This window comes from Cotesia glomerata, linkage group LG7, assembly GCF_020080835.1.
Source record: "Cotesia glomerata isolate CgM1 linkage group LG7, MPM_Cglom_v2.3, whole genome shotgun sequence".
In the NCBI taxonomy this organism is placed as follows: Eukaryota; Metazoa; Arthropoda; class Insecta; order Hymenoptera; family Braconidae; genus Cotesia; species Cotesia glomerata.
Window position 1 is genome coordinate 16749387 of NC_058164.1, and position 11668 is coordinate 16761054.

The window sequence follows — 11668 nt, forward strand, 5'->3', positions numbered from 1 at the left end:
ATTATATAAATATGCAAATTAAAGATCGTTTAATAAGCTTTCAGATGTAATTTACAGGAATTCGATAGGATATCGCGTTCAATTGTTATTACACAGAAATACGGTAAGAGTGAAAATTTTTGCAATTTTCAAATATGTTTAAATTGCTGTCATTCCTAAACTATTTAATTTGGAAAAATAAATAAGTATGCAAATTAAAGCTTATTAGCTTATTACATAAAGTTTCAGATCCAATTTACACAAAGTGAATATAAAATCGCATTTAATTGTTATTGCACGGAAATACGGTAAAAGTGAAAATCTTATCGAGTTTCGAAAATTATTGAATTGCTTTCATTTAATAACTAACCGACAGATTTGGCTCATCTTAGAACTTAACCTCAGAAATCGTCGTAAGAATAAGTATGTTACGTTTAATTGAGATCTTCCACTCATATACCACATACGCACACACTTACAATAAATAAGATATATTTTAATACTCTAGATTAATTCATATGGCAAAACAACGCTTGCCGGGTCAGGTAGTATATATGGGGTATTCCATGCCAAATCGACCACTTTTGACCCCGACCCTTTTCGATTTGGCCGAAAGTTTTCCATCCTTTTCTACCCTATAAAAAACGGTTCTCAGAATTTTTTTGAATTTTTTTACCTAACTCCAAAAAAGTTATGAATTTTTCAAAAAAATGGCTTTTTTATTTTCAAATACCCATAACTTTTTCAAAACTAAACATTTATGTACCTTTTTTTTTTAAAAAATTTTTGTTTTTAGATGTACTTTCCGATAAAAAATATTAAAAAATTTTTGTAAGTCAATACATATGGAATTTTTCAGTTTTTTGACAAAAATCAATGATTTTTCGAAGTTCGACTTTTTTTTTTTTTAATTTTTTTTTTCTAAAATAAACTTTAATCAATTCCACAGTTATCCCTGTAGAACCCAGATTGGGCCGATTTCTCTTTCTATTTTTTTATTCAATTGAAAAAATTGTTAAATTTTCAAAATGGAAAAAATTTTTTTCATAAATTTTATTTATATAATGAGATAAATACAATTCAACGATTTCACGGCATTATATTCACAATTTAGAGGCTTCATCGATGACTGTAATTAGTAAGATTCAAATTTTAATATATCAATTAGATCGATAAACTAGGGATAACAATTATCGACTTACCTATAGCCAGTAAACTAGATGCTATAAGCTAGTATGTTTTGATTAAAAGTGCGGCTTTTTCATTTTGAGATCTAAAACATAACCTATAAATCTTTTGTGCAATCTAGTGTTTTATAAAAGATTGTCATTACATTTGTTGTATAAATAAATAATTTCTCTAGTTTATAAGCGCTTTTTTAATTTGTCTTTATGGCGTCAAAAAAGGTATTTGATCGGTGTTGTAATCCTTTTGAGTTGGAATCTCATTTTAAAAAAATTGGTTTACGTCCGGCGACTGATATTATGAAAGTAACGTTAGGATTAGATGATAATTATTTATTATACAGTTCATGTCGAAAAAAAGCTTCAGAGTTAGTGAAGCAACAAACAAATGCTCGTCATGATCCTAGTGCTGATGTAAGTGACCGTGAAGACAACTATAGTGACAATAATGACAACAATGATCAGGCTGATAATGATAGTAATACTACTGCCACGGATCTCCCATTATCCTTATCATTCCGTAAGTTTTTTTAATTATTTATACGTTACTTGAATACATTTCTAGTAGCTATATGCTTCACTATTATTTTTTAAGGTTCCATGTCATTTGATAGCGAACCCGAAGCATCACAATCAAGCTCAGGATCCCAAGTTAGCGCTGCAACTCAATTACCCGTAATAAACCATGCATTAGAATTGTTAAATCAATCACCGATTCCATCGAAGAAATTGAATGATAATCAATTTTTGAACAATAAAATAAATCGGGTATCTGACAGCTTGAAAAAAGTTTTGCTTTCTTCTTCAGATGAAGAATCGATTGATGACGATGGTGAAAATTTTCGCTCTCTAATTAAAATGTTGTATGATAAATTCAACGATAAAGAAACTGATAAGTCTTTGAAAATACAAATTTTAATATTATTACCTGTAAAATGGAGTGAGAGACGTATTTGTGAAACTATGAATACATCAAGACATTTGTCAAGAGTAGCAAAAAATTTGGTTGAAGAAACGGGTTTACTTTCTACACCTGAATCGAAATTAGGTATGGGTAGCGTAAAATCGATGTTTTAAATACACTTGAAAACTGAATTACTCAACATTTTTGTATAGGGAGGACAATTACTGATCAGGTAAAATTAAAAGTTGAAAATTTTTACAACGATGATGAGTATAGTGCTCAAATGCCCGGTATGAAAGACTTTGTATCAATTCGAAGTGATGATTGTAATCGGATACACGTCCAAAAAAGACTTATCCTGTCTAACTTAAAAGAATTATACCAATGTTTCTGTGAAATAAATCCTGCTGAGAGAATTGGATTTTCAAAATTCGCTTCTTTGCGACCAAAACATTGTGTGTTAGCAGGGGCAAGTGGAACACACACCATCTGCGTGTGTACGATTCATCAAAACGTGAAGTTAATGATGCTTGGTAATTATCAAATTAATTAATAATTATAAATGCGTGAATTTTAAGTTTACTAAATTACTGTTATTTTAGGTGCAAATATTTATTCTTTGACAAGGAACACAGAAAAGCCCATTAAACACTACAGCGATTACTTGAGCATGATTATATGTGAAAATCCATCTTTTCAGTGTTATTTAGGTGGATGTAAAAACTGTCCTGGGGTCGATGAGTTGAGTAAAATTTTACTAAAATGTTTTGAGGACCGGGAAATCGAGAATATTACATATAAATATTGGATATCAAAACCGAGAAGTAGTTTAGAAACTATTATTAAGCCTACAGAAGAATTTGTGGAAAAATTTTGTAGTGAGTTAGAAATTCTTCTACCTCATTCGTTCATTGCTAAGGAGCAAGCCCAATTCTTGAAGACATTGAAAGAAACATTGAAACCAAACGAATACGTTATTATTTGTGATTTTGCAGAAAATTATGCCTTCGTAGTACAAAATGCGGCAGCTGGTTTTCACTGGAATAATAATCAGGCAACAGTTTTTCCAGTCGTTATTTATTATAAAGTAAATAACAAACTTGAACACAAAAGTTTAGTAATTATCTCAGATTCTAACAAACATGATGCAGTTGCTGTTCATGTTTTCATCGAAATAATAACTGATTACGTGAAAAGTCTTCCTGAACGTTGTAACAAGATTTATTATTTTTCTGATGGAGCTCCTCAACAATTTAAAAACTTTAAAAACTTTGTAAATTTATATTACCACGAAGATGATTTTGATATTCCTGCTGAATGGCATTTTTTTTGCGACTGCCCATGGGAAAGGTCCGTGTGATGGAATCGGTGGTATTCTCAAACGACTTGCAGCGAGAGCAAGTCTCCAACTCGCGGTAGACAAACAAATAACGACACCAGAAGAACTTTTTGAATGGGCTTCTGCACCGGATAACTTGCCGAATATTATAGTGAAGTTTTCCCCAGAAGAAGATTATGACACAGCAGTAAATGATTTAAATGATCGATTTTTGAAAACGAAACCGATTACAGGAACTCAACAACTACATTGTATAATTCCGGACAAAAATGGTTGTTTACTAGTTAAAAACTTTTCGAATTCGAATGAACACAGAATTTGTAAAATATTTAAACGACAGAGAGAAAAAGTAATTAATTTTAGCTGCATCAATTATTGATCTTACTAATTACAGTCATCGATGAAGCCTCTAAATTGTGAATGTAATGCCGTAAAATCGTTGAATTGTATTTATCTCATTATATAAATAAAATTTATGAAAAAAAATTTTTTTTCCATTATTGAAAATTTAACAATTTTTTTCAATTGAATAAAAAATAGAAAGAGAAATCGGCCCAATCTGGGTTCTACAGGGATAACTGTGGAATTGATTAAAGTTTATTTTAGAAAAAAAAAATTAAAAAAAAAAAAATGTCGAACTTCGAAAAATCATTGATTTTTGTCAAAAAACTGAAAAATTCCATATGTATTGACTTACAAAAATTTTTTAATATTTTTTATCGGAAAGTACATCTAAAAACAAAAATTTTAAAAAAAAAAAGTACCTAAATGTTTAGTTTTGAAAAAGTTATGGCTATTTGAAAATAAAAAAGCTATTTTTTTGAAAAATTCATAACTTTTTTGGAGTTAGGTAAAAAAATTCAAAAAAATTCTGAGAACCGTTTTTTATAGGGTAGAAAAGGATGGAAAACTTTCGGCCAAATCGAAAAGGGTCGGGGTCAAAAGTGGTCGATTTGGCATGGAATACCCCATATATATTTGGCTGTATCAAAAAAATCAACTATTTTTTTTTTTTTTTGAAAAATATACTGGAAATCTTGTTCAAAATACCGAAAAAATACGCCAGTTTAACGGAAAGCTCTTAATTTTAGTATTAAAATGTCCCGCATCACGATTTTCCATTTCCCATTGAAATAACATGGGAAAATCTGATTCTTCAAGTTTGGAATTTTGTAGCTTTGCAATGAATTATTGAACTGGTAAACTATAACATGTCTTCATAGAAAATTGAATGTTCTACAAGAAAGGTCTCTTATAAATTTTTGATTAATGTACTCCTTCAAAAGTTATTAAAGGTCAAAGTTGAAACTATTATAAATTGTAAGGAATTTTCACTTTTTTGGAGCATCTATCATACTTATTACAATGTTTTCGCACAAATTAACTTTTTTAAAACTTTTTTGGGTTTCAAAAATTTTGTGGAGTATTTAAAGGGTGGATCTATTAGAAAACTTGTTTTTAGATGCTTGCCATTAACCCGTTGAGGATACACTTCGAAAAAATTACGTTCTGGACACACGGGGTTCAGTAGACCCCATTCAGCAAAATAGTTTTTATTTCTTTCCTATATAATGTATTGACTTATAATGTATTGACTTATAAATGGCACCAAACTTTAATATAACATTCTTGCTAAATATCTTAATAGTTATTTTTAATTTCTAATAATTTAAAAATATTGAAAAATCGTTTAGAAAAAAAAAACTGAACTTTACTTGTAAAAAAAGTCGCAGAAATTTTTATTTTTACGATATCGAAAAAAAACTGACGCCATTTTACTCGGAAAACAATATATTTTAAGGAAAAAAATCAACATTTGGTGAAGTTTGAAAAAAATATATTTATCCTGAAGTTTGAAGTTACGAATTTCGGTCAGTCGCTTAAAATGAGACTAACAGTATAGAGACCTTTGTGGCGTATCACAACTTATTGCATAAATTTCTACCGTTAACAGATCATAGAATAAGTCTCATTTATAAATTTCCTTCTAAATTTAAAATTGCCTTATAGTTCGCCTCGGGTCCACTGGACCCCGTGTGTCCTCAACGGGTTAAAATCAGCATTCTAAAGAACGTTTTTTGTTATTTCCAACCTCTTTTTTTAACTTCAAGGAGTATTTATTTATCCGTGTTTATTACCCAGTGAACACATGACTTCAATATGACGTCATTTATAAGTCATAGGAATGTCACAATATTTTACGTAAATATGACGTAAATTGACCTGTCTTAGATCCAATTATGATGTAAAAATATATGATATATTTTTGACATCATAATGATGTAAGTTTATTACTTCTACTATGATGTAACGGAAATGACTTAGATATTACGTACAACTGACATAATATATAAAATACAATATTACGTAACATTAATGCCATCATTGTATGTCATAACGACGTAAGTTTAACATTATGCATTTACATCAGTGACAGAAGTTACGGTTGTACGTAATCTTGACGTAAGTTTAACATCATGCGTTTACATCAGTGACAAGTCACGGCTGTACGTAATCTTGACGTAAGTTTAACATCATGCGTTTACATCAGTGACAAGTCACGGTTGTACATGTGTAATCTTGACGTAAGATTAATATCATGTGTTTACATCAGTGACAAGTCATGGTCTTACGTAATACCGATACCATATCTGAGAGTCATTATTTAACATCAATAATTTGTCACAATTGTACATAATACTGACATAATTTGAAAGTCATTTTCTAAATCAGTGACAAACGATTATTTTCCATAATATTGATAAAATTTGGGGGATGTATTTTTTTAATATTATCGATTGATCAAAATTTATCAAAAATAAAAACTTCTTTAACAAGATGTCTAATTTACAATTAATCGCTAAATATTAGTGAAAATTGGTTTAAAATTTAGTAAGAATCAGGAAGAGGTAAACAGCTGATTTAAGCTGGTACCTTGTAAATTTAAGTCCGCTTTTAATAACAAAAATTTATAATTTATAATATTAATGAATATATCTAACATATTAGCAAATAACATACAAAATATTTTTCATTTACGTTTTTAAGAAAAAAACATACAAATTAAATACATGTGGGATATAAAATTTTTGTATCTTTGCTTGTATGTTTCCATACACTGCAGAAAAAAAATCTTGACTCAAAGGTAAATTTCTTTGGACCAAGAATATATTAAAGATGACTGAAAATTTCGTGAATGAAGTCAAAATTTCTTGACACTAAAACACTTCTTGCTCCAATATAACTTCGGCCTCCGTCAAAATTTTCTTGGTGCAAGAAATACTTTTTTTCGTTGCATATGTTTCTCACTTATATTTTTTCCATGAATTTAGGTACTTTTTATCCATTGTAAAAATATTTTCGACTTCATTCGGTATAAATGATTTGGTTGAAACTGATAACAAAATACCGAGTTCAATTTATGTGGCATGAACTCTAAATTTTTAAACCGTCAAGCGAGTAAACATATAATTTCTTATGATTTCACGTCAAGAAATTAAATGTCAGTCATTTAAATATTGCACTATTACTTGAAAAATAATTTTCTGACATTAGTGCTGCTACTTATGAAACATTGTATTTGAAATAATTCAAACAGTTCCATGATTGTTATTGACGAGACTAATAGTATTTTACGCAGTAAAAAAATTTTGCGTCATTGCGTCAAAAACTTTAGTGTTAAAATTTTGTGTTAAATATTTAACTTTTTAAGTGTAAATTTAACATTTATTGTGTTAAATCAACATAAAAATGTTAAATATTTAACATAAAATTTTTAACAACACAAATTTTTGACACAATGACGCAAAAATTTTTTACTGTGTACATCAAGTTTCATAATGTTGTTAGTATGTTAAATTAAAGAAATTCAAATTTCGAAAAAAAAATTGAAATTAAAAAGAAATATAGATTAAAAAAAAATGGTATACTTAAAAGAGTTGAAATTAAAAAAAAAAATCTAAATTTTGTAAATTGAAATTTTGAAGAAGAAAATCCAAATGAAAAAATACTAAATCTTCGGAAAAAAATTAAATAAAAAAAAAATTCAAGTCTTGAGAAATCAATAAGTATTAAAAATATTCAAATGACACGGATACATCGTTTACTCTGAAAAATTTCACTTTGTGAAAGTTCTCTGGGTCTGCTTTTAGACGAAAATTTTGAAAGTGTAAGATTCAATCAATTCTTATGAAAATTTATAAATTGTCTATTAATTACCACAAGTTTCACTAGAGAGCCTTTTATAAGAGTTTTACAAAGTTTTATAGAACTTTATAAAATTTCATGAGTTTAATGAATATTATTAGACTTGAATTTTATACAATTCCAGCTCTTAAAATCCATTTTAATCTCAGAAAAATTATGAAATAAGCATTTTTCGTCATGTAAGGCTTATCACGTAAGTTATTTACTTCGTGACATGAACCGTTACTTGGACAAGTGAGCAGCGTTCCAGACTCCGACACGTGAGGACCCAAGTTCGAGCCCAGCATATTTCAGGATTTTTTCATCAAGTATCAACATATAACTAGTGTTTCAAACTGTAATAAGTCCACAACACTATAATTAATTTCAAAATTGCCATCTTTTATTTTTGAGAAATTTTTTTTTTAATATTTTTCTGAGGTACAATTCTTACATCACTTACATCACTTTTACGTCATAATGACATCATTATCATGATATAGACATCACAGGTATGTCATATTGACGTCATAAATGTCATTGAGACATAATACTGACGTCCATGACTACGTCATGTTACGTCAGAATCTTACGTCGCAGTGGTGAAATAATGAGTCACATATGACTCATTCGTGACTTGTATCTTACGTAAATCCTGACATAGCCCAATGTCATTTTGACGTCACATTGACGTAAACGTGTTTACTGGGTAGTCTGGGCCAAAAAATCAACTATTTCTTTTTTAAGCTATATCGAAAATGTTATTTGGGATGGCAAAAAAAAGTATTGTGAGAATTTGAGCCCTAAATATTAATATTAACAGGTCTATCATCGCAATTTTTTATTTTTTCTTTTCTAGAACGGAATTTTCTCTCATAACTCCTAAACCATCGAGGTAAATGAAATTGAGTTAGAGACATTTTTTCGAGAGAATTTGTCTTCAAAAAAAAACCGATTGAAATTTTTTGTCAGAAGAATCGCTTTCTCGTAACCACGCCTTGAAAATTTGTATGATTTCACACTTTGACTTTTTAACTGTGGAATTTTGTAATTCACTTAAAAATAAGTGTTTGCGAAAAATCTAATACAGTTTCTTAAAAAAAATTCAATTTTATACAAAAAACGTCATTAACATTTTTAGCTAAATACGCTTCTTTAAAAGTTATTCAAAGTTAAAGTTGAGGTCAAAATTAAATTTTTGTTTTTATCGCTGTAAATTTAATTTTTTTGGGCCCGTTAAAAAATTTCATCTTTTCATAGATAATAATTTTTATTTTATCAACCAAATTACAAAAAATTGAAAAAAAAATTATAATATATATTAGATTTATTAACGTAAAAAAGCATTTTTCTTTAAAAAATTGCATTGTTACTGTTCTTCAATCGTTTAAAAAATATGAGTTTGAATTCAGCTGACATCCGACAATCGAAAATTTTAACAATTGATATCTTCATGAAAATATCGATTAGCACAATTTCTCAAAATAATAATGGCTTGTATTTACATCATCTGTTAGTGTATTTTTTTTTCAAATTTATAAAATTCATTACGTAGGCTGCAATTTTCCTTACAATTTATAATAGTTTCAACTTTGACCGTGAATAACTTTCGAAGAAGTGCATTAATCAAAAATTTATAAGAGACTTTTTGTAGAGCATTCAATTTCCTGTAAGAACATGTCATGGTTTACCAATTCGATAATTAATTGCAGAGCTACAAAATTCCAAACTTGAAGAATCAGATTTTCTCATGTTATTTCAATGGGAAATGGAAAATCGTGATGCGGGACATCTTAATATTAAAATTAAGAGCTGTCCGTTAAACTGGCGTATTTTTTCAGTACTCTGAACAAGATTTTCAGTATTTTTTTCAAAAAAAAATAGTTGATTTTTTTGATACAGCCTACACGGAAAAAAAATCCTATGAAAAATTACTATAGTAATATCGTAATCCAGGACTAGACTTTCAGTATCTCCATTTTTACGATGCTGCCGTCTACAGAATACAATTTGAATTATTGAAAATTACGATGTTATTTAGTAAATTTTTTTTCCGTAAGAGCAAGTGAATAAGGACGCATACTATATGTTTTAATAAAAGAGAGACAGAGTTTAGTAGTTTGCGACGCCACCACCGAAAGATGACCAACTACTGTATCGAGGGTCTTATTATGTGACTGAACAGAAACTTTAAATATTCCCTCCGATAGCGTGAGGGGATAAACCTTGGACTTGAGGCGGAGAGGACACCGGATTCGATTCCTGAATGATACAGAATTATTTTTTCGGTGACCTAAACTTCTTTTTAATTTGAGTGATAGAAATTTACGATGTTGCATCGTATAAATTACGATGTTTGAGTTCTGGCCCGGCACTGCAATGTCCTATACTAAAAATTACGATGTTTGTATTGTAATTTTTCGTACAATTTTCTTTCCGTGTAATATATATATAAAGATATAATCATATATGATTATATATAATTATATTTGATTATATTTGCCCATTTTTTATATATAATTATATATAACCGATTTATATATAAATATATATAATTATATATAAATATTTTTTCACGGGTAACTTCCCAATTTTTCAAAATTTTCAATTTTCTTAGCGGGAAGTTAAAAGTCTGGAAAACGGTTCTCCTATCAGGCTATCTCTGGAACTTCCCGCTACGTACAAAACGCTTGAGAAATGATCTATTTCGGTTTTGAGCTCTTCAAGCTAAAATACATAACTTTTATTCTTTTTCGAGCTCGAAATTCTAGTAGTTGTTGAGAACATACGTTTTTGAATATTTTCAAATACGATATCTTCCGAACGAATCAGTTGTTTTTGACGTACCATTTAATGCATTTTTTCAAGCTCAAAAAATTATTTGAGCTTGTACTCGCTGAACGACCCGAGAAGAAATTTTGAAGTTATAGAAGAAAAACGATTTTTTCCAAATTTTCCGACAACGATATCTCCTGAATGAATAAACTTATTTTGACGCGGTTAACGGCCATCAATGTTTTTTTTAAAGGTTGAGAGCTGATTAATTTTTGAAATTAATTGACACATTAGTTTAAAAGTTATCTTAAAAAATTGTAACGGGTTTGATACCGCTCAATTCCACTTAATAAATTTAAATAAAATAATAAACAACAAGTGTAACGTCCACGTTTTCTAATATTATATCTAATTAAATCTCTGGCTCGAAATTCGCTCGCCGGAGTCCAGGGTCGTAAACGGGGATCACATTAAAAATAACAAAATATAAACAAAACACTTCATTTTAAATATATCAAAGAAAAAGAAAACCTCTTCATTGGCCTGATCATGTCAATAAACGATATAAACAATATAAGCAAATTAAACAGTATAAACAATACATTAGAACACTCTTTTCACACATATTCGCCGTTCAAAATCATTAACGCGGTTCAAAATCAAGAAACAATATAAACAATATAAGCAATATACACTAATACAATAGAAACTTTCTATCCAAACATACACGACGGTATGTTTGGATAGAAAGTTTCTATTGTTCGGTTCAAACTCAAAACGGTTCAAACTCAAAAACGCGTGAAAATCGGTTGATTCATTCAAAAGTTATTGCGGTTTATTTTTGAGCTTGAAGAATTCGAAAACGTCATATGTGCAATTTTAAGCAGTTAGATATGGAATTTGCGGGAAGTTGTACGGATGGCCTTTAGGGTCGATCGTTTTTCTAATTTTTTTTGAAATGGCAAGGCTAATTTTTTTTTACCGATCCTTTATTTCCCAGACCCTGACGGGTAGTTAGTGCTGCTCTGCAGGCCCTATTTCGCGATATCCGAGGGGAGAGTGAAGAACATCCACCTCGCCCCCACCTACTCGGGTGTGGTTACCTACCACCCTTTGGCTAAAGGCCTCCAGGTGGGGAATCGCCTTTTCCACGTGGGCGAAAATGATCACTTATGTTTTGTCGAAAACTATCCAATGCGGATAATTCCCGCAATTGTTTTAAATTATACGATAAAGTTGGGATTAGGAAATTAAATAAAATACTTGGATTTTTTGGGGAACAATTTAGAAGAATTTATTTGT

At 29.5% G+C, this 11668-nt stretch overlaps 1 protein-coding gene across 1 annotated transcript; it reads left to right on the forward strand.

Annotated features, from left to right (window-relative positions):
- The first annotated feature begins 2399 nt into the window (after positions 1-2399).
- Positions 2400-3763, forward strand: LOC123269585. The gene is made up of 2 exons (XM_044735422.1): positions 2400-2600; positions 2670-3763. Exons 1-2 carry the CDS (start codon positions 2591-2593, stop codon positions 3425-3427), a joined length of 768 nt encoding a protein of 255 aa, XP_044591357.1. The 5' UTR covers positions 2400-2590; the 3' UTR covers positions 3428-3763.
- The last annotated feature ends 7905 nt before the right edge of the window (positions 3764-11668 follow it).